The sequence below is a fragment of the Calonectris borealis genome, chromosome 3 (assembly GCF_964195595.1).
Source record: "Calonectris borealis chromosome 3, bCalBor7.hap1.2, whole genome shotgun sequence".
Lineage (NCBI taxonomy): Eukaryota > Metazoa > Chordata > Aves > Procellariiformes > Procellariidae > Calonectris > Calonectris borealis.
In genome coordinates this window covers 122,965,979-122,989,359 of record NC_134314.1, presented here as the reverse complement: position 1 = coordinate 122,989,359, position 23,381 = coordinate 122,965,979, and the positions used below count along the sequence as shown (strand labels likewise).

The 23,381-nt window shown below is 37.8% G+C and overlaps 1 protein-coding gene across 2 annotated transcripts in view; it reads left to right on the top strand.

The window, feature by feature from the left end:
- Positions 1-23,381, top strand: part of PLCB4 (phospholipase C beta 4) — a 209,215-nt gene that overhangs the window by 108,848 nt on the left and 76,986 nt on the right. For both annotated transcript variants that reach the window (XM_075147727.1, XM_075147728.1), the window contains 6 exons: positions 7,826-7,926; positions 11,500-11,580; positions 11,886-11,945; positions 13,281-13,424; positions 22,626-22,705; positions 23,266-23,319. In XM_075147727.1, the coding sequence (XP_075003828.1) occupies positions 7,843-7,926; positions 11,500-11,580; positions 11,886-11,945; positions 13,281-13,424; positions 22,626-22,705; positions 23,266-23,319 (503 nt within the window). In that variant the 5' untranslated portion in view covers positions 7,826-7,842. The remainder of the gene's footprint in view (positions 1-7,825; positions 7,927-11,499; positions 11,581-11,885; positions 11,946-13,280; positions 13,425-22,625; positions 22,706-23,265; positions 23,320-23,381) is intronic.

The following is a 23,381-nucleotide window of genomic DNA, read 5'->3' as shown; positions in this document are numbered from 1 at the left end:
CTTTTACAAAATTGAAAATGTGAACACTAAATTTTCTATCACCAGAAGGAAAGAACAACAATAGAAATAACTTTACTTATTCAGTAAAGTTTATGGGTTTGTCTGTATGGTTCGTTATTTTTTAACACTTAAGTTTTTACTAACTTCCAGTTATGACAGCTCTGCATTTTGGCTTACTGTTCAAATCATACATTTCCTAGGAATGTGTACAGATGAGCTCCTGTTACTGCTGTAGGAGTTTCGTTGTGGACTATGAGTAAAAACTTACCTTTGTATTTTAACACTTTGCTGTTGAAATTGCCAAGTTGCTTTTGTTTTTCTAGGCATTTCAAGTGGCACCTATCTAAAGGCTCATTTTTGTCAGCAAGTGAAGCTAATAGTGTTAGTTTACAATGGTGGCACACAAGGACAGATCCTAATCCTATCAGAAGCTATGTGATGAATCCAGATGACTTTGGTGATCAGTTTGGATCAATTCAAAAGGGAAAATCTGCTCCAGTGACTCTGTGTTGCTGCTGAGCGTAGAAATAATTTGCCTTGGGGCTACAAGTATTTGTTCTGAGGATGAGATGGGTTAATTATCTTTCTGTTTTTCAGTGGAGTGATACTCATGCCATCAAATTTAGGCTCCTTAATGGAGTGGAAAGGCTGGCCCTTAATTTAGGTTCAGATGATTCAGCTCGATTGATGAAAGAAGCAACCATGATCAGTAGGATTAGCATTTGAGCAGGTGACAAAATTAGATGGTTTTGTTGTTACTGGTATTGGTTTGTTTTCTATTTTGGGGGAATTTGGTAGTTACTCCATTACATATAAGCATTTCTCATGTTGGATTTTTCTGCTGATTCTGTGTTAGCATTAGTCTGATTAAGCTGTCTTTTAAACGTTATGACCATAATCAATGCTTTTTATTTTTTCTGTACAACATTAAGGATTATATAATTTATAAGAAATAAATAGTCTATTTCTTGCATCGAATTTATTGAATATGTAATGTCTGTTGTATCACATTTATTTTTGAGAATTAATGAACTTAGAGTTTATAGCGACTTCTATGGAAGTCCATTTTCTCAGAGAATTTGGGTATTTTCTTTTTCTGAAATATTCCTGATGCTGCTGTAAACACTTGTTTAAGATTATTTTGCATGAGGTTTGTGTGTGTGTGCAGGGTTAAGTTGTTGGTCTGCGCTGCGTAAGCCAAACTGATAATGCACTCCAAATTTTTTGCCTCAGTCCCTGTTAGGCAGGCTCCCAATTAGGGAGTTAGGCAGTCTAAATCAATTAATTTAGACGTTTGTGAGGAATTAGGCCTGAGTGAATCATCTGACTGAGAAGCTTTCCTTAATGGCTTGATTTAAATATATTTCTGATTGTCAGAATATAGTCTTGTTATACTGTTGCAAACATACCTTACCCAGAATAAGTTTATTTACATAACCAGTATGTCTCTTTACATACCATTCACTTCTCAGAAAGTGGAATGCCCCCCCAAAAAAGGATGGGTGGTAAGTATTTATGGCAGATAATGAGAGTTTTAGAATTAATGGGAAGGCTGGAAAAAACTGTAGATATTAATGAACTAGGAAGGCCTTAGGACAAAAAAAAAAAACATCTAAGGAAGCTGGGAGGTCATGTTTGAGTCCTGTGGTCTTTCCTAGGAATTCTGCTTGTTGGAGATAATGGCTGTCATCAGAGGTGGTGACCGAACCACAGTTCGGACCTTAAGTTAAGGCAGGACCATCTCACTTTCAGCACTACGGCGTAAGCAATTGTTGTTTTCTGCTGTCAGCAACAGATACACTCATTTCTTAGCCTGAAGCAGAGCTCTGCAGTGGGCAGCCTCACTGAACTTGTGTGAAATGCTGAAGAAGAGGTTAGTTAAGAACAGGCCACTTCTAGTTTTGAGCTAACCTCTTAGCTGCCCCTGCGTGCCAATGCATTCCAGCAATTAAAAAGAAATGGAAAATGAGACAAAATGGAAAATGAGACCATTACTAGGCAATACGTGTTCAAGTGCCTGAGCTCTGCTGTATGTCTTTTGTTGCTTCTGGACCTTGTTTTAAGTTGCTTCCATTAACTGTGGGAACAATGCATTTAAAAATAACTTGCTGAAAAAGCACTCCTTTTAAAAAAGAAAAAGAAAAAAAAAACAACAAAATTTGACTGTGGAAGAGTCTGGAGACCTGTGAAATCTGGGAATTGCTTTACAGTATAGTGTGGATACTGCAGAATTTCAGCAGTGTGGCTCTCACCATTACTTTTTACATAGGACTCACACTGTAGTGGCTTTTATTTTCTAAATTTTCTTAAAACTTACTCTGAATTTTAAGTTCTAGTGTAGAAACCAAAGTTTTGTGTTTAAAAAACACCCTGTCTCTGCATTTTGCATGTGCAATGCTGGTACATTTAGGACCAACTAAATTTGATGCTGCGGAGTAAATGTATGAGGGTTTTCTTCCTGTAAATCTCTAGAAACAATTGTAGTATTTGAATATGAAAGTACTTCAGAGCCTCGTTAAAAAATGAAGGGGGCATTCTTATAAGAATTTCAGTGTTGCACTGCCTGTTTAGCCTTGGACAGCTAGTTTCTCACTCTAATCCACAACACTGCAAGTAGACTTTCTGGACTGGGATGAACTCCATAAAAAACCCAAAAAGTTATAGAGGTCTGCTGATGTAGATCTGGTTGTCTTTGTTATGAAGAATCTTGTTTACCAAAGAGGAGTGGTGGTGAAGGATATATGTACTTCAAGGGTGGAAAGAGTGGGAAATACATTAGTTTTATTTTTTAAAAAATTGCTTCCTTGTATCTGTAAGAAAAATATATATGCCTGGGCAAGATTGCTAAATGCAGCGTAGTGTTCTGTGGGTGCTTATACTTCGCCCTTGAAACCCACAGACAGCAAGTGGTGCAGGTTTAGGTGATGTGATTCGAAGAGGTAAGTGGTGAAATGGCAAACACAGAGTGTGGAGCCTCCTTGCTTTTTACTCAGCAAATAGTGATTCATTCCAGAGGCAAAAATAATAATTACTAAAAAAAATTTTAAAGTATTGTTATAATATTCGGGGCTAAGCAAACTGCGGAAATTGTGAGTTACTGTGTTTTAAACTGGGGGGATCAGCTGTAAGGAATACCGCTGTCCTTTCCAACAGTGTCTCAACATTGACAGGATGTTTATGGAATCCAAGGAGTATCCTATCCATCATGCTAGCCAGCCCTGTGAGTTAGTTTAGAATATCACCTCTTTCCCCAAACATTTGTCTGCTTTGTATTAACAGAATCCTTTCCTCCTCCTGTTCAGCCACACCTTGTCCTTCTTTTGGTCAAAACCAGGATTTATAGTCCTTCCACTCCCCACACCCCAGATTTAGCTTAGTACAGCCAAGTACAGCTTACAAAAGAGGGAGACTTCTGTGTTAATGCTATTCTGGATGTGCATAATTTTGTGTCCTCACTCTTTGGGTACTCCAGGTGAATCAAAGGTGCTTTTTTTTTTTTATGTGATCCAAATCATGTCTTCAGGCATAAATCAGTGTTGAAAGAAAGGGAGATAGCTCAAAAGGCATTTGACTACTGCACTTGAGAGACTTCACCTACTTCTCCCTTGTGGTCATTGATTAAGTCCTGAGGTTTATTTTATGAGTGTTCTTTCTGCTTTTGTGAACGGTATGTATTCAGAGGCATTTTTATACTTTAAGAACCCTAAATCAGTGAGAAGATTTTGATTTTAATTTTCAAAGGCTGTTTAAAAGTTTTAAAATTAAAATTTTACTGTCTTTAAATTTAGTTCCTAAATCTTCTCTCTCTCCCAGTTGAATCTTCACACATTTAGTTGTTATTAAATTTCTTTAAAGAAAGTAATTCTTGATTCTCATCATAGTAAGGGTATACGCATGCATATATTTGCAACCATATGAATGTTAAAATGTCATGTTTGTTCAGGTTTGGTGGTTGGGTGGGGTTGTTTTTGTTTTTTACTTTCTTTGAACTGCTTAAAAATTTCTGAAGATTAACACAGCTCCAAAGAGTGACAGGGGAATATTTTGTATTTTATTTTGGTGATCTTAAAAGCTAACAGGGTTACAGAAGAACGGATTTTTGAGAGGAGTGTAAGAAATGTGAGAGACTGTTTTCTAAAGGCAGAGAGAATTTTCTTCACCTTCTGCACAGCTGCCAAAGCATATGGCTTAAAAATCTTGTTTGTTACAATTCATCTGACTCCTTGCTACATGTACTCAAGCCATCTTTCCCTCACACTTCATCTGTCTCAGTTCATCTGTAAACTGTATCGACCTGTGAGAGAGCAGAGCTAGAGTAGAGATTGGTAAGATGGTAAATAACAATGAGCTTGAGTCCCTGAGACAGATCTTGATTGCTTGATAAATTATGAGCAGTCAAGCATGTTTTCTTGCAGCTAAATGCAAAGTTATGCAAATAAGAAGAAAGACCGTAATTCTGGTTTGTATGACAGAGGGCTGTGCTGGGCTACCGTGTCCTGGTCCAGACCCCTGACTTCAGAAGGGCAGCTGGAAAAGTGGAGAGGGCTCAGGCAGATTCCAAGATTTGAAAAATGTGCATTGCAGCAGAAACTGAAGAGCTCAATCTATTTAATTTATCAGTGATGAAGTAATGAGACAACTTCATCATACTGTGTGAGTACCCAGACAAGGAGAAGATATCTGGATTCTTACAGAGCTATATTTCTGTGATTGGATGATGAACACAGCAAAGTTCAAACTGGTAATAAAGTACATGTTTGTAGTGCCAAGGTAATTAGTCTTTCTAAAAGATAAGTGTCTGTTCAAGCACTCTTTATATCCAGGATTCAGAGTGCCAGATGCTGGACGGAATGTTATGACATGTCTTATACAGGAGTTCAGAGCAGTTGCAGAGCTTGTAGGTTTTAAAATGTGTGTCTGTGTGAGGTTCAAGGTCAGTAAGAAAGGGTGAAGGCCATGTATGTAGGCTGGGGACTGTGGAAGAGTGTTCTTCACAGTCTTAAAAGTGTCATCATGCTTCTTATGATTTTAGCACAGAATGCATCTGCTTTTCCCAGAAGGACTTCACATGCTAGCAGCATATATTTCTGCATGAACTACCTGTCGTATTTGAAGTAACTTTTCTTCTTGGGGACATTCTGATAGTAAAAGTAATTTAAACAGATAAGGGAGTGGTCAATATGCCATAGTGTTTATCACTTCAGGTGTGTATGTTTTAAGTCTCCTTTAAATCTAAGGGATATTTTTCCAAGACCTTTGAGGATTTGTTGTATAGTATGGGGTTTTATTGGTTCTGATTTCAACTTTGCTGTTAACAAAGCCTGTGAAGTCAGAAAGCAGCTTTCTGAAGCTGCGTTTCTCTAAATGTAGCTTTGCTGTAAGAACAAGCACTAAGTTTTCAAGGTGTTGTGATTATACTGAGGTACTGTGTGAAGTCTGAGAGCTGTATAGAACAAGACGCCATCATCCTACTGCAATGGGACAGCTGTCCTATTATGCAGCTTCCTCCATGGAATGAGGAAAAAGCAGCTCTATGCTGATCTAAACTGGAAGAATTTTTATTATTTTTGAAAAATACATTTATAATTTTAGGTGTAAAATTATACAGTGTATTTTTCAAAAATTATAAGTGTATTTTTCAAAAATAATAAAAATTCAGTAATTTGACACATTCCCTGAAAGGATCTCAAAACATCTCATGGTCCTCATGAGGAAGATGATATTACTCTTTTACAGAGTGTAAGAGCCAAATGCACAGGGCTGGCGAAAAGAAAAGGAGGCTTTTGATAAGATACTAAATCTTATTTAGTATCTTATCTAGCGGATTGCTTCTTGGCCCTAGTTCCTTGTCCTCTGTTTTGTTCAAAGCATCTCTTCATTGGGGGGGGAAAAGTAAAGATGAGTAGTCTTAAATATTGTTTAGCCTCTTTTTTTTTAATTGGAGAGTACAGATATGTTATTTTGAGTTCTCATTCTATTTTCAACAAAAGTGAACACTTAATGGTGAGATAGATATATCTCTATATATATAACTGTCAAATTGTATTTTTCATAGTTATGGAGAATGAATTCATTTATCTTATTCCTAAGGCTTTGGAAATGTGATATGTATTTTTGATATTCCTGTATCAAAGACCAAAAAATGGCAGGAGATAGCAATGGGCAGCATCAAAATCTATTTTGCATTTTTTTTAGTAGTAAGGACATTTTTTTGGTCGAAAACTATCAAAAGTAACTGTTCTTAAAACCAGTGTTGGACAGAGTCTTTTAACAGTATCCTCTGAGTTCTTTTGTTTGTGTTCTTTTTCTTGTTAGAATGTTTTTGATACGAATGAAAACAAGACAGAGAAGGAGGATACTACAAAATTCTTAATTTTTTTTTTTTTAACACTTGCATCTTTTCTGGGTTTGAAGTTCAATTAAAGTAGACATTTCTGTCTAAGAACATTGTGGAAGCATTGTTACCTAATTGGTAATATTTTAGTCTGCTCTTCAGAGTTTTGGCATACAAAAACACTACAAAGATGGTTTGCACAGCATAGATTACAGTGACTGTCGTGCTCTCCCTTGAATTTTATGTATGCGTTTTATTCTTCGCACTTGTCACAAGCTTTGCTTGGGCTGGGCGCCTGCATTGTTACAAAGTAACTGTACTGGTTCTGCTTAGCCCTGTGTCGTGCTGCTAGAGACAGTCAGCAGTAGGTGAACATTGTCAACGGAGGGCTAGGGCAAGCAGACAAGAACAGGGTAAGGCGGTGTTCGCCTGTGAGACAGACAGTAGCATGTGGGGTCGGATTATTGTGACTGTGTGCTGTATTCATCCTCAACACACTGTTTCACAGAATGATTTGCTGACATCTGAAAGTCAGTCTCACCTTGCTGCTGCCAAGTGTATTCCCTCTCATGCAAGACTTTCTGGTCCAGTGTATAAAGGAATAACCAAGATACTGTGTGTCCTAGATGGCATTAGTAAGCAGGAACAATGCAGATGCACTTTACTTCAGATAAAGTGAACTTCAGTATTTCAGAGTACGTAGTTGGGACATTTTCTGGTGTAAAGCAGCATAACCTAGAAGGCACCAAGGTATTGGAAAGGATACAGAATAATCCCGTAGTCTTTATTGTAAGGTCCATATATTATGACTTGTGTAGTATATTCTAAATTAACATTTTTGTTCAGATTTCCAAACTTGCAGAAATGCACAATGCTACTGACTAATTTTATTTAATGCCCTAGATCCCTAACCAGTTATTTTTTTTTCCCTATGAATTTTGACCTATATATTATCCATATCTTGAGTTATGTATAAAATACCACTGAAAATACCTAGGACTTTATTTATTATAAATGGATTTTGAAATACAAAACACAGAGGAAAAATGTGTTTTGCCAATGTAGTATACAATTTAGAATGTTTAAAAAAAAAAATCTACGTAGGATCTGACATTTTTCTGTGAAAAAAAAAAAAGGCACTCGTATTACAGGTTGTGGTATTCTGTGTCACCTAGGGCTGCGTTAATCGCAGCCTCGTTATGCTCTAGAAGTGATGTAGCAGATATTTAAACTAAAGTAATGTTACATGTTACAGTGCAGGTGTTTTTTCAAATAATTAAGTTCAGACACACATTTTGCAAGTATTTTTCATTTTAAAGTTATGAAACAAAAGTACTCTTACGAGGAAAACTCTTGATATGGAAATCCACTGTGACTTTTTAATACTTCTGTGTGAAAGGAAAAAATAAAAGTCACTTTTTTTCATGCTTAGACTTTGAAATGCTCCTTTTAAAGACAGTAATTGAACTCTGCTCTTTAATTCTATTTCAGGTTTTTCTTCTATAATCATGGCAAAACCTTATGAATTTAACTGGCAGAAGCCAGTTCCCTCTTTTATGCAAGATGGAGCTGTGTTTGATAGATATGAAGAGGTAAGAGGCCAGTTGCATTTAATTTGCTATTCTCTTTTAAATATGTAGATGTTACAGAATATTTCATGTTTTGCTTTCATTGTACACAAATAAACTTTCAAATAACTCCAGAAACGTGTGTGGGGAGAAAATACCAACACACTTTATTGCTATACAGATTTTTGCTTTTAAAAGAAATAACTTCAAAGTATATTTAATCCCTCTGATTTGAAATAAGCTTGAGCAAGAGAAGGGGAGATTTGGATCAAAATATCTCTAATGTGCATAAAGCTCTCATCTTTGCAGATTCATAAAGCACATTACTGTGAACAAAGTGAATCCTTCCATTTTTTGTACATCTATCAAATGGGGGGAGAGGAATATGTCTTTATTAATATATAAACTGAGCATCTGCATCTCACAAGGGAAAGTAAGAGGGCACAAACCATTTGTATTCTGATTCAAATGCATAATTTGAGATCTGGAATGGTTTTATCTCCTTTAGAAAATCAGCCTGTACTCTATCTGAAATATGATTACTATGATCCCGCTTTCAGCTGTGTTTTAATCCAAATCTATTAAAGGAATGCAAAACAGGACATTTTACACAGACAGCCGAAATAAAGCGCTGAGACATTTACCTTATACTCAGCATTGATATGCCTGTGAGAATAATTTCATCAGGGTCTATTTTTAATCTTGTTTGGACAGGAAATTTCTAAAAGTTGGGAGTTATCTCAGTAAGCGTCTTCAGGGATATTAGTACTTTCCTCTTATCTTTTGAAACGTAAGTAAAAGGTATTTTTTATCATGAGGACTGCCAAGACAGGGATAGTTGTTTTACCCTGTATTTTCACTTTTGGGGACAGATAAACTAAGATGATACTAGTGGACACTGAATTCCTTAGAAAGCAAGTTCACAAAAGCTTTATTTTTCTTCAGCAAATACTGCTCCAGAAACATTATAAGGCTTTCACTTAGGTAACTAACTGTATATTTTATCTGCAATTCTACAGGAATCATCAAGGGCTGTAAAAAAACCCCAGTGTCTCAAAAGTTAAAATTTGTAGCCTGTAAACAGTGAGCACTTGATGGTGTGGCTGTTTGATATTATCAGATATATTATATACAGAGGCTATTTTTTAATTGTGTTGTGGCAGTAACTAGATAGCCTACCCAAGAGAGAGACCATTGTTTTAGGAATGCTATGCAAACATAGCAAGATCCAATCCCTGTACTATAGGGCTTGCAGTTTTCAAGAAAAATGTTTCAGACCTAGGCTTCTAATTTTCATGGAAATTCTGTGCTTAATTCCCCACCCTAACAGAAAGGTCATGTTGGGGAAAAAAGAAATGGTAAGTGAGCTAAGGTCATACAACAGGTCAGTGCAGAACTGGGGTTTAGGAATCCTGGTGCAGTGTCTGGGTGACTGAACAGCTCTAGTACAGCATGAAAGGTCTTTTATGTGCCCAAGTTTCATTGAGTGGCTAGAAAAATCTGGGTCATTGTCACGTGGAGCAGTGTCTTGATCCATCTTTTGCTGATAGATGAGTCCCTTAACCAGAAGGATTACAAAATTATGGAAAAGCTTGAGTCTAGAACAGGGTTAACTCAGCAGAATATGAGAAATAAAAGTCAGACATGATTAGGAATCTTACTGGTCATGTTGCGTCTCCATGGTCTGATGGCAGGTGCTTTTTTTACCATACAAGAAGACAAATTGCAGAAAAAGTAATTTGATGAAGAGTCAAGGCTAGGATGGAACATCAACATATGAGTGCAGTTTACACAGACACCTTTGTGAAAACATCATCTTTGGTATATCAAGATCTTTTTGATAGATGGGGACACAATAAATGACAAAAAACTGCCTGCCTTTTACTGTGTGAGTAATCTTTCTGGGAAACGCAAGAGTCGCACTCATTTTGATTGGTAGCTAGCTGCCTTTTTATATGAAACAGGGCTCCAAGGGCTGTAAAACTAGTAAAACTGAGGTGTCTGGCGACAAGTAGGTTTCATGAGGGACGAGTGCTAGGGTGAAGGAAGGAAAATAGAAGTTATGGAGGAGAAAGACGGGCAGAGCAGTGCATGATGGAAACTTGTGCATAGTGGTGTTGGCTCAGACTAAGTTGCAGCAACTTTATACTTTGTCTCTCAGCTCCCCTGCCTGTAAAATCAGCATAGTTGCTGCTTGGATGGAAAACTGCAGTGTGTCAGTCCTTAAAACCTGTCAATCTCCTTTGAGGACCTAAAATGTTGTCCGGAAGTGGTAGACACCATTCGATAATTAATGTGTCCAGGGAAAAGGAGCAATTATCCCAAACACAATGTATCCCCTTTGGTTGTGCCCATCTAGGGGGGGACTCAAAGACATTGCCCAACCATGTATCCAGGAACTTGCTTGACTTCATGCCCAGTGTTAAGTCAGCATAAGACCTGACTGGAATGTGACCATTCCTTAGCCCACCTAATGCCCTTGTTCCGTGGCAGAGGCCAAAAAGGCACCTGTGGCTGCCCCCCATGTCCTGCATCCTGGGTCGGGCTGGGGGCCTGCCTCAGAGTAACCCAGTGAGAGCAAACTGTCCTGGGTAGACTTACTGACTTAAAAGAATGCCCCATGGATTGAGGGCGCTGGAGTTTTTACCTATTTTTGTTACATAAATTCAAATTGTCCTGTATGCAAGACCTTTTGCTCTGAAAACAGCTGTGTAAATTCATGTGCTTGCTACTCTTGCTATGTGCACGGGAGACGACACGGCATTTCAGAAAGGTACCTCAGCCTTTAACACAGAGCAAAGCACTGATCTCTGAAACAGTAAGCAGTGCTGTAGCCTGCACACATGCTTGTCGGTTTTCAATTAAGGAAGTCAGGAAGTCCTGGATCCCTTTTTTTATTTAAAAAATGATTGATTCTGCACAGTGTTATCCTGTATTTTAGCTTAATTTATGATGCGTTAATTGAGGCTAGAGGTGTGTGGAGGAAATTTCTTTTTTAATTCAGCTAATCTGATTTTTTGCCTGGTCTAGTCTGTTTGGTATGCTGTTCTTTCTTGATTTCTCTACAAATCAATATCCTTCAAACTCTGCTTGCCAGATACTCTGGCTACAGAATCTTGCGACATGCATACTGTCATAGTCTAATAGAAAAGTGCTTCCCAAATCCTGAATGTTAAAATGAAATGTGGTCATTTGATCCTGAAGGTAGTATTGGCAGATTACATGTTTTTAACTTTTACATAGTTTGAAGCATTTAATTTTCAATAATTTTTTTGAAGTTCCATTTCATTAAGGTTTTTGATTAGGTAAGAATAACTGCTTTTATTAAACAAAACAAATCTTCATAGTTGCAAAGAAGTAGGAAAATATTAATTAAGCGCATCCCAATGTCTCAAATGGCAGCAAAAAGGCAAATCATTAAAAATGATCTTTTTTTTAAAAGCCTGCCTCCCTCATTGCTGATTGCTTTGGGAATAGCAAGTTCTCAAGGAATGTATTTGGGGAGAAATGTAACAATCTCTTATTTTTGAACAATAAGTAAATTCATGACGTTCATCAAACTGACTAAAGTAAAGGTCTGTATTTTCTTTTCTATAGGAATCTTTTGTCTTTGAAAGCAACTGTCTTTTCCAAGTGGATGAATTTGGCTTTTTCCTGAGCTGGAAAAGTGAAGGAAAGGTATATTCAATTATGTCAGGAATATGTATTAGATATTATTGCACTTGGTTTGTATTCTGCCTAGTTTTTAAAAATCTAAAGATACTGTGTTAGTTTATTTACAAAACTAGCCTTAGTCCTATTCTTTTAGAATTGACAGAAATGAAGTATTTAAGAGGGAATTAACTGATACAAAAGGGAAATATACTGTTTAGTGTTAATTAACAGTGTTTGCAAATAAGATTCATTCTTTATTTTTGCTGCAATACCTAATGGAGCCATGTGTCAACAGACCTTTGAACTTGTAATTTTTTTTGCCATTTCAGGAAGGACAGGTATTAGAATGCTCCCTGATCAACAGTGTTCGTTTTGGAGCTGTACCAAAGGTAATCTATAGTTAGTTTAAACCTCATTTAAACACAGAATATTTAAACTGAAGGTGAAATGCAGGATGAAGTTCATTTCTTTAAAAAATAATAGCAACACAGCTTTTATTTTGCAATCACAGTCTAAAATGTTAAATTTTAAAGTCAAGTAATTTGGTGTGATTGCAGTGGGAAGCTTCTGTTATCTGATCTTTCTGATGTAGTACAGTGCAGCTTTCAGGATGTGGTGAAAGCTGAACAACAGACATTGAGAGCACCTATCAGGAGTTTTTAATTATTTCGTAACAGTGTATTGTGATACTTGTTTTAGGGATCTGGAAAAAAATGTTTCATATTCCAAATTTTGTTCCTATTTGTTTAAAATTTGTTGTATTTTCTTGCTCCATTGACATAAAACGTAGAAAGTTTCGTTTGCATCCCTCTTTATACAGTTAGATGGTCAGAGAAGGCATCTGGTTACTGTCTGCCATTTTGAAGAATAGCAACAGAAGTACTAGCTAGGGTTCTGGAGAAACCCAAACCTTTGGAAATGTTTTCAGTGGTATTCTTCGGAAGGAATACGTAGAATTTTCTGAAGTGAATTGTGGGCCTCCCTCCTCCAGGCCTTTGGTTTAGAAGATTTGTGGTGAAGCAAGATATCTCTTAACACCTCTGCACTTCCACTTTCATGTGTTAAGTGTTTCTGTGTTAACTGTAGATAACTATCTTTTAGTAGTTCTCTTGGGAATCTATAGACTAAAATATTTCCCGCATAGAGAAGGGGCATGAGAAGTGGTGATGCAGACAACCCCATACTTCATGTGCTGACAACCATACCGATATGCTTCAGACTTCACCTCTGTCTATACGTAGATAGTTTGCTCTTTATGCCCACTAGATCTATAGCCCTTGACCCTCAGGAGAGATACCAGCTTGTACGATGTATTGTTAAGAAACAGCCAAAAAATCACACAGATCATAACTCTCAGTAACTATGGACTTCACTAGATTGGAATCATTTACTTAGAGATTAATACTCTTCCTCTATTTCCAGTCCTTGGAGTGACTAATTTTTCTCTTTTGTGATGAAAATATATGTAATTTCTAATTTAACTTTCTAAAATATATTTAAAATACTTCATTTACTTCTGAGTTCTCACAATCATGCTCCTAATTGTTAGAATATATTGTTTTTCAGGTTTACGTACAGTAATTCCAAATAAAAGCACTCATTTAAGATGATTGGCAAAGGTTTAAAGGTGTTAATGTATATGGAGATGGAAATGCATCTTTACCATAATGCATTGCATAACAAAAGTATTGCAAATGTGTCAAGTTATTTATTCTGTTTAACAGGATCCCAAAATACTAACTGCACTTGAGGCTGTTGGAAAATCAGAAAATGAGTTGGAAGGACGGATAGTGTGTGTTTGCAGTGGCACGGATCTGGTGAACATCAGCTTCACTTTCATGGTTGCGGAAAACACAGAAATAGCCAAGGTATTTCACAGTTAAACAGTGCGTGGGAGTTAAAAAAAACAAAAAACAAAAAACAAACAGGAGTGCTCCTCAGCAGTACTTGATTATTTTTCCTGAGTAAGTCAGCCTGCTTGGCTGACTGAAATACCTCTTTTAATGTCTGCTGTCACACTCTACAAAAGGACAGCAAACATCCATTTGGAGCATTCTGTAACATGTCTGTGTGCCATGGTGAAAGGAAATAGTGACTTTATCAGCCTCTGTGTTCATGGTGATTTATCAAAAGTAGACACTGAGACCATTAAATATAGGACACAGCATTCCCTCAGCTGTTTAGTATCTCTGTGTGGAGCTTATACAGCAGATTGTGACGATTATGCAGTGGATCTGTAATGCATAGGGATGCTGAAGGGAAGTGCAATTACTTTCATTTTCCTGATGGGTGGAGCTCAGCCCTCCAAAATTTTGTTCAGTGATAACCTAATTGTATTGTGCGGTTCATATTATTTGAAAAGACAAAAGCAGGAAGGAAAATTCTCTACAGTTAAGAGGATTCCGGTGTACCCAGGTTCTTTTCAGTTTCCCGTTGGCATGGAACAGTCTTAAGAAAACAATGGTGTGTCTTTACACGTCATCTTTCCTAAGAGCTTAAGATTGCACTTCACAATGCAAGTTCTGTGGCTCCACCAAGGCCTGGTACTCGATCTATCTGCTGTAAACTGCTCTGAGAAACTTAATCCAGAGCATTGATAGTATGCTACTAGCTTAGATCCAGAGATTCAAGGGATTTTAAAAATACACATTTTTAACTTTTCTTTTCTGATTGTATGTACTTCCAGTGTATTATAATCTCTTTTGCCTGTGAGATAAAAATTGAATAGTGATCAGTAACACGCAAGTGCTAAATCCCCTCCATTAAAACTGAGCATCTGTTTGCTGAATGCAGCATCACTAAATCTCTTGGCAGACTTGGTTGATTTTTCATTGCTTTGGATCCATACCTTTTTAAACACTGGCAGTACTGAGTAAACTCCATGATAGGAGAAATACTTGTAAAACTTATATGGGTACACTAAATTGATTTTACTGTGTGTATTTTCAGCAGGCTTTCAGGGAAATAACGTGGCACAGTTATGTTTTGAAAACATTTAAGAAGCAAAGAAAAGGAGATGCTGGCAGCATTCACTTTAATACTTAACCCAAGTGTCTCTGATTTATTCTGAAAACAGAAAGTTAGAGTTAAGTTTCTTAGCCACCTTAGATCTCAATAAACTGTATTAGACTATTTGGTTTGTGAGGGGTATGTTGGCCAGTTACATAGACTGTCACAACACGTGAGCTAATTATACTGTCTAAAAGATTTAATGCTTCATTAGCCGCCAGGATGCTTACCAAAACTTGTGTGTCATGCTGCAGTCAGCTTGTGGGAGGACTCCGAGAGGCCCATAAATGTGAGATTCCTGCATTTGGGAGTCTTTACACCAAAATTTATATCCAGAACTTTTCAACAATGGTGATCTACATGATCTGATATGTTAGAGGCACAAGGGAGAGGGTAAAACAGATCATGTCAAAACCAATGTAGAGCTTTCTAAGTTGCCTTTGCTAGGTTTATGGGCGTATGGGAAGTAATTTGGCCTGTACTAGATTGGCCTTTCATATGTGGTAAGTACATCAACTTGCTACTACGCTTCTGTGCTAAAATAAAATTTTTAGGAGTTATATGCATATAGAGCTGTTCCTGCTTAATTCTTCCTGTTTTGTTCATGAGAAAACATTTTTCTTCTGGGACATAGTAAATCTCCTCTAGAAGAAGTGCGTCTTTGCGTGGCATTAAATAGCTATGCAGCTACTAACTGCATTTTAGAATAGGCCTTGATTTAATCCATGTTCAAAAGTAAGCCCCCCTTGTGAAATGACAGAGGCAAGAGTTTGGAGAAAAAGGGGCAAAGATTGTAGCTTAAGCAGCCCAGATATGTATAAGGGGTGCATCTGTAGTGGTTTCTGCTGTTTCCCCCCTGTTGCCATGAGGAGGGCGAGCGTTACTTGCTGTAGATCTTTTGTCCCTTCCTCAGATAAACCAAGGTCAGGATTGGTTGGCACCTGATTGGGATACTTTAAAACAAGGGAATTTAATGACACATCCACATATAAAAGCCCAGAACCTTTCTGACCAGAAGGAGGGAAAAAGGGGTTTTGCCTCTGTAGAAGATAATTTACAATTGGAAAAGAAGTAATTGTTACTCACTGAAGGCTGGGTTATAATGGAACTGAGTAACCATGACAAAGAAGAAAATTAATGCAAGTTCCTGGCTTCTTCAGGCTACCATTGTATGGAGTGTTATCAGTGAGAAGCAGATTCCACCAGGTCCCATAGGACAGGGTGGCAGAGTGTGGGGGCAGTTCCTTAGGGGAGCCCTGGCTGTGCCAAGTGGGCGTGCGCCGAGCTGCAGCTGCCTGCTGTGGGCAGTGGTGAACCCTCCCCTCCAGGCAGGGCTCGTCACAGGCTGTCCGTTGTGATCTGTCATCATCTCTGCTCTGGGGCAGCCCCATGTTCCTCTGCCTCTTGTGGTGGTGTGTTCAGCAGGTCTGGCCAAGTCATCACTGAGCTCCAAGTATAGCTATTCCAACAACAAGAGTGTGTTTATTATGACTCCACTTCTCTCCAAGCTCCAACTCTGGTATTTACATTCTATCTACTTAAATTTTATTGGTGTTTTCAGCTGAGAAATTGGTTTTCATTTCCACTCTTAAAACAAAACAACCACAAAATAGAGTGTATGCTGTCTCTGATTGCAAGCAGCTGTCATGGTCCACTCCTAATGCAACTCCACTGTGGTAGGAGAGAGTGATTGTAAAAGGTGGAATTTAAAATTTGGAATCCTGATTAAACCAGGTTATATAAATTACTGTAAGCTAAAATTAAAACACACACATATTAGAGGTGTGAGTGTATGTGTGTATTTTTCTTTTTTTACTTCCCAGGTGGACTTTCTGTGACCTAGTAATCTGATAATCTGCTTTCCTCAATCTAGGACATTTGAGAAGGCCAGTGAGTATTTGGGGGCAAATTTCCTTAGTGCAGAAGTGATGTAGTGCTGATGTGAGGCCTTAGCGCATGGCATGTAGGCTGTCTATCCAAAGTTGGCGTAAGTCCAATAAAACTGTTGTAGTTCAGCAACCCAAAATCTAGACTTCTTGTCTTCTTTGCTCATCCACTTTGGCAAAGCGTTAAGGAGCTTAACTTAAAAGATTAACCTAAGTCAAGTCAGCTCTTTTTACATTCTTCAATATTACTGCATACCAAGGATGAATTTGTCCTGACAGCTGTTCTTTCCCAGATCCAGCTGCATTGCTGGGAAGCACCATCTTACCAGCTGAGAGTTTCTGCCCTTCTGCCAGAAAGTACTGTTCCCACTGCCTTGCTGGCAGAGAGCTTTGTGTGAACTTTATTATGGGTGAACACTCCTAATTCACTTAAAGGAAGAGCCATAGGGTTAAGGTCATATCGCCTATTTAGGGGCAAAGCTGACACCAGTGTTCAAGATAACCTGATGCACACCATTCCACTAACGGTAGGTAGGGATGGGATCAGCCACCAGGGAGACAGGGTGAGGAGGAGAGTGGAGTAATCTTTTATACTGGCATAGCTGGATTTGATAGAAAACAGATATTTTCTACAGGTGTGTTACTCACTGAGACAGTGAATCACACATTAACGGCTAACCTGTGAGGCACCAGAATGAATAGCGCGTGCTGAAATGCTTTATTACTTATATGCTGACAAACAACATAAAGGTAAAATGCAAGCTTTATCATACATCTAATAATATGGCATTGACGATAACTGCAGTTGAAAGCATTTCATTTTGACATTCTTAAACTTCTCAGCTTTTCAGTTGGAATAGTATTTTTCTTTTTTTTTTTTCAAATTTATTTCAATTTGTTTAAAATTGGTTAAATGGACCACCATGTTTTTGGTAAGATGAAGCTCTTCAGACTGATAGTTTTTGTTGCTGTTTCTACTATATGGCTCTTTTTGACTTACAAAGAAGTTCTGTTTCAATTGACCCTGCCTTTTTTTTCCATGAAACAAGCTATTAATTATTTGCCCAAATCATATTGCTAGGGGGGCAACTAGAAGGTAGCAGAAGATTCTCACAGGAATATCCCACGGTCACGTTACAGAAAAGTTCTGTTTTCCCATAGCTTTGGTTTGTTTTGATGTTTCAAAGAAAAACTTTCCAAGAAACCTGCAGAACATACTTGAACAGAACTCTAAAAGTCTGCTACTGTTCTCTGTGTCCCATTATGTTAGTATGTGGCTTATGTCTCATAACCTACATGATAAACATTTCTAAACTATGACTGTCTTAAATATATGACCGCTGGTTACATGTTCAGGTAGTCCTGTGCCAAGTATGTAATACCATGTTCTCTAGAGAAATTTTCATATCCTAGCCAGTCTGCAGTTAAGCATCTGCGATTTCAATGTGCTTGCTTTTCTGCTTTTGTGTGTTCTTTCTTGGCTATGCCACTTGGAGTTATCAGTAAATTGAAAACTTCAGCCCTGGTTCTCTGTAGCCAGGAGGTCGATTTCACTGTGTAAAGCTCCACTATGTTTGTCTTGGTCTGTATACAAAAGCAGCCAAAGTGAGTTTTACAGCCGCTTTCAGAGTAGACCCTTCCGATGCTGGAAAAGTCATTCTGGGGTGGAAAGCTTTGTTGAAGGGTGGAAGCAGCCTGGACACATCAGGCAACTCCCAATACAGAGTGTTTGTGTGAGCCTCAGCTTTCCAGATGAAATACTTGAAAGTTGGAAGAGTCCCTTTTATCTTTGTAACAGAATTTTCACAGCAATATCCTGCAAGTCTGTGCTGCAGCTGGTCAGGTAGGGGATAGGTTTTACATTGTCACTAGTCTAGTCTCCTGGCTTTTGCTGTCTCATACGTTAGAGATTTGGCAGTTTTCATAGAACAGAAATTACTTCTGAGACATCTGCGTTGAGAGAAGAGGGACATCTACTGGTCACAGCATCGCTGAATGAGGGCAAAGTACCAGGGAATCCTGCCAGGCCATGTCTGTCTTGGTAAGAGATGGGAAACATGGTTCTATTCTCCGTGGGTATTCTGAACCTTCAAGCTGTCAAGCCCTTGACTCTGACAGCCAGTCACAGGCACTGAATACCAAAATCAGAAGGCAATGCCTCCTTGCCACCCCAGCATTCCCAATGCTTGAATTAAGTAGAGTGCATCTGTGGAGAGATGCACTGAAAAAGTGAAGGTAAAATAATCTCAAGAGGTCTTGGATAACACTGACCTTATCTATAAATAAGCCATGGATGACCTCGTCTAGAATTTCATGAGCTGTAGGTTACAGTGATTTTTAGCCTTTCATAATTTTTGCCCTTTTTAACCCTCCTAAATGAGAGGTTGATGGCTAGAAGAGAGCTGAGACGTTAAACTTATCAAACAGGCAGCCCTGCCACTGCTGCCTATGTTTCACTGATGAACCCCAGCTAATGCAAGGTCACTAAGTGCCTCAGAAGCATTTGAGTACTGCAGCAAAAGCTGAGAGAGTGCCGCTTAGATCAATTTTTCTTGCACTTTCTCCTTATAGAGATATTTGATGATGTTGGATCTCGTTAGAGAAAAACAACACAGTCTGCTTATTCCAGCTTGCAGTGTACTTAGATTTTGGCCTTTTGTGTCAGCCTAAGATTCTGTGTTTAAGGTGTACTTGTCTTTGTTTTTGTTTCTTTCCATGGTTGTTGTTTCTCTAGGATTAGATAGCAGGGCCCCGATTCCTCTTTCATATGAACCTGGAATACTTCATGGTATATAGAGAGCCATTCAGGAGTTACGTTGACAGATTAAAGGTACTGAGCCATATTTTGTAAATTGGAAAATATTTAGCACTAGCGTCAGTAAGAATCAAACGTATCCTGTATTTCTATCAAAACCATTTTGTAACTTTACTTTCTGTAGGACCCAAGTGAAGTGTTTCTTATCTACCTTATTTCAGAATTTCATCTTGTTATAGGATTTTCCTTCCTTGGAGAGCTAGTGATTTGGAAATGCTGAGCACGAAAGAAGAGAATCGAGGATCTTTATCCCTGTTTACTTACATAGGTTTACAGGTCTTTTAGCTTCATCTATAAAATAAGGAGTGCTGTCATAGCATACAAGCCAGGTTATATTCTTCGTAGCATGTTAGCTGAGAAAAATCTGAGCTCTTCTTTCATCCCTCCCACAAGGTCATCAGACAAGTGTACATTAGATCTGGGAATAGTTTTGTTGTCAGGAAAGCAATATATTGCCAGCTTGACATTTGTCAGAGTATTCAGGCTTTGGATATTTTGTGAATATCTGTGCACTGAATCACAGTGCCTTAAAAGTCATTATGAAGATAGTTGTTATTTGGAGACTATTCTGGCTCAGAAGGACAAAGAGTTCGAATGTGTTGCGCTGAGCTTGTATATTAATTTATGGATGAGGAAGTTTTTTCATCTTATGTCATTTTGCTTCTATATAGTATGTTCACAATACAGAAGCATTTTTTTTTTTTCTCCCTCAGCTCTCTTCTTCCTAGTTAATTTGGGGCCAGCTGGTAACTGTGGGGAACGTATGATGAAAGGCTGCTGAAACTGCTTTAGCCCCAAACTGAAGTACAAGCAGCCAGATGCTACATTGTAGTGCATCTGTGTGGTGTGCAACAGATAGGCAAATGTGTCTCTTGAACTGCCATGTCTTGCCCAGGGGACGTCATGCCAATGTAAAGATGATTCATAGATGGCCAGAGATTCTTAGGTTACTCCCTTGCTTGGTGCCAGCAGAGGTGTGATGCTTTTGTGGTTTATCAGTGTTTGGCTGTAGTTCTGTGCTGTTTTGGTGTAAGAGAATGCAGTTCCTGATTTGGCATCTCTATCAGGAAAGGGCATTATCATTAAAAAAAGATTAGGGAGCCCTCTAAAGTGGGAATCATCAGGACAATTCCTGCAAAGAAATTACTTGGTAAGTGGTTAGTGTATTCATTTCTCTCTATACTTTTTTTTTTTCCTAGCAGTGTTCCTTTTTGGCAGCTGTTCTTGATGTACAGAAGTTGCTTCAGAACTGAGTGCTGGATAACCTTACTTTTAAATGTTAGAGTTTGTTTTATCTGGTGTAGTTGCAATCCGTTGCCTTCAAATCAGAATGGATCTCTGTGTGTTTATTTCCTATTGAAATGGTGACGTTGCCGGTACTGCACCAATGGTGTTTTTTAGCAGAAAAAAAATGGGCGTTTTGAAAGACTGAAGCTTATTTACAACATGCATTTTGTGTCATATTTTGCAAGGGTTTTTTGTTTGCAGTGCATATGCCTTTTTACTTTATGGGTCAGTGTTGAAAGGTTGAGGAGCTTTTAAGGGACTATAGACTAATCCAGATCACACGAGGATGAATTTTTGTATAGCTGTGACAGTGTTAATGCAGCAGTAATGTTACATTTTACTGTTTAAAAAAACCAAAACCAAACAAACCACAAAAAGCCAACCATAGATAGTTGGTGATAGTTGAATGATGATAGTTGAATTTCGACAGGAGATTAAAATATACGTAAGACTTGTTCAGGCATTTATCCTGAAATTAGCACAAGTGCTACTCCTGTATCATCTTTGATGAGGGAACATTTGTAGGAAAAAGATAAGTGTTCCCTAAGTCTGTCAATGGCTTCCAGCTATATCAGTTCTAATAAATAATATCTCTCGCCATGAACTTTGCTATCTTTATATCCTTAGACAGTACATCCATACTATGACTACTAAGTCATCTTATTCATTTGGTTGTATATTTTATGCAGTACTTCTTAAAAAGGATGATTTGAAAAGGAATATTTAAATATTAATAAATGTCTTAATAAATGGCTACTTTTCCTAAAGCAAAATAGATTTATAAGGTCTATTTTTAAGGAAGTCTGATTAACAATTCCTTGTTTAAAAAGAAGTTTGTGATGGGCTTGTAATGTGTCATGAGTATGGAGTCTACTTAAGTGTGTTTATCTGCTGAATTGACACCTTTAGACCTTGTTTTAGCCCATAGGGATTTACTGCCTGCAGTTTACAATACGCCATTTTCCAAAGACGTTAGTATTCCTCCTATATAAATGATGATTTTTTCATCTGTTTTGCAGATGTACAGCACTCATTCATGACAAGAAAAATATACTCATCTGCATCTATTTATAAGTGTCAAAGCCTGGATCCTGCCCAAGTCAGTTCAAGCTGCATGCACAGAATTTGGCCGGAAGCAAGAAGCTTCTTTATTCATTAGGTTAATGTTAAGCAGTGGACGAAATCCCATCTCAGTTCTACCAGTGTAAATTGTCTGTTGAGTAATCCTAGCATTACAATGGCATAATTGAGATTGAACTTGGCTTGTAGTGCTGTCATTTTTTTTTCTCTTCCTATAGCTTTATCCTGCCAGGATTCTTGCTGAAATCAATGAGTGTTCATGTTAGGGCCTAATCCCTAAGCTGCTTCTATACAGTACTGCAAAGTCTAGGTACAAGCTATAGTAGAAAAATATATCCATAAAAAGGAATTACATAAGTAGGTGCTGTAATGCTGCTGTTGGCTGAAAGTCATCCCAATGATTACTGGAATGTTTTGCTTTTTAAGGATGAAAGCCAGAAAGCAAGCAGGACTTGAATATGTTACAGGGTGTTAGATGAGGTCAGCATCACAGAACAATTGTTGTGCCTCCCTGTGGTTTGCTCTAGCTTATTAATATTGTGTTTCATTCCTTTTCTAAAACTGGACCAATTAAATATGTCATCACATACTGTATAATGTTGCTTAGTAATAGCTAATATTGGAGCCGCAACTGAAAGGTAGGCATATGTTTATACAGGCTATAAATAGAAGGCTTAATAAATCAATCAATGAACCGCTTTCCTTTGCTGGCAATAAACTCTTTTAATAGCACCGCTGATGCTACATGTAGTACTTGGAAGAATGGAAAGCACAATCACATTGTTTAGTGAAGGATGAAATAGTAATGGGTAAAATGTGGCTTTTCCGTGGTGTTATAGGCTGTGAAGCGGGCAGGTTTTTTCCTCAACTCAGGTTGTTAACGTTATCCGTAGCTGCAAGGAAGAAGAGCCTTCTGCCAGGACAAACTTTCCTACTTTTTCCCCTCTTCAGTTTTCCTAATTTGGAGTTTCTGTATTTTTTGTGTTTTTCAGCAATGGGTAGAGGGGCTTGGATCCATCATACATAACTTTAGAGCTAACAATGTCAGTCCAATGACATGTCTCAAGAAACAGTAAGTTACTTTTTTTCCTCTCCTTTCTCCTTTATTTTTCTGTCCTTGTATTTTCCTTCTTGGAATTTAAAAAAAAAAAAAAATTGTTTTTCATAGTTCAACATTTGCAATCACAAAACAGTGTAATAAATAAAATGGTGATAAATTAGTTTAGGGTTTATCTTTCATTGTGACCAGAAGAGGTCTCAAGTCCATATCTGGCACCTGCCCAGGAGAAATTATAAGGGAATTTATAACTGTTCATTTGATTTATTGATATTGTATGTTTTAATTATTGTCTGGTTTGTTCTTTCATTGGTGCATATGCAAACAAAACCCCATGAGTCTCTCTTGTCTTCACGCTCATATTAATTGATTCTTTTGGGCTGCTTTTTGCCTTTACAGTTACAGAACTGCTCTGCCTCAAGCACTAAAAGGTTACAGAAAAATGTTTTTATTACAGAACAATTATTTGTTTGAATTCATTTCACAGACATCGCAATAATCTTAATCTAAATATAAGTATCTAGATTCCAATTTTAATAAATAGCATTTTAAAAATATTTCATGCTTAATTTCAGCTGGATGAAGCTGGCCTTTCTAACAAACACAAATGGGAAAATTCCAGTTCGGAGGTAAGCACAAGTGGGAGTTCAAGTTTCTATCAGGTACTGGTTGTATAATGTTAATAAAATTC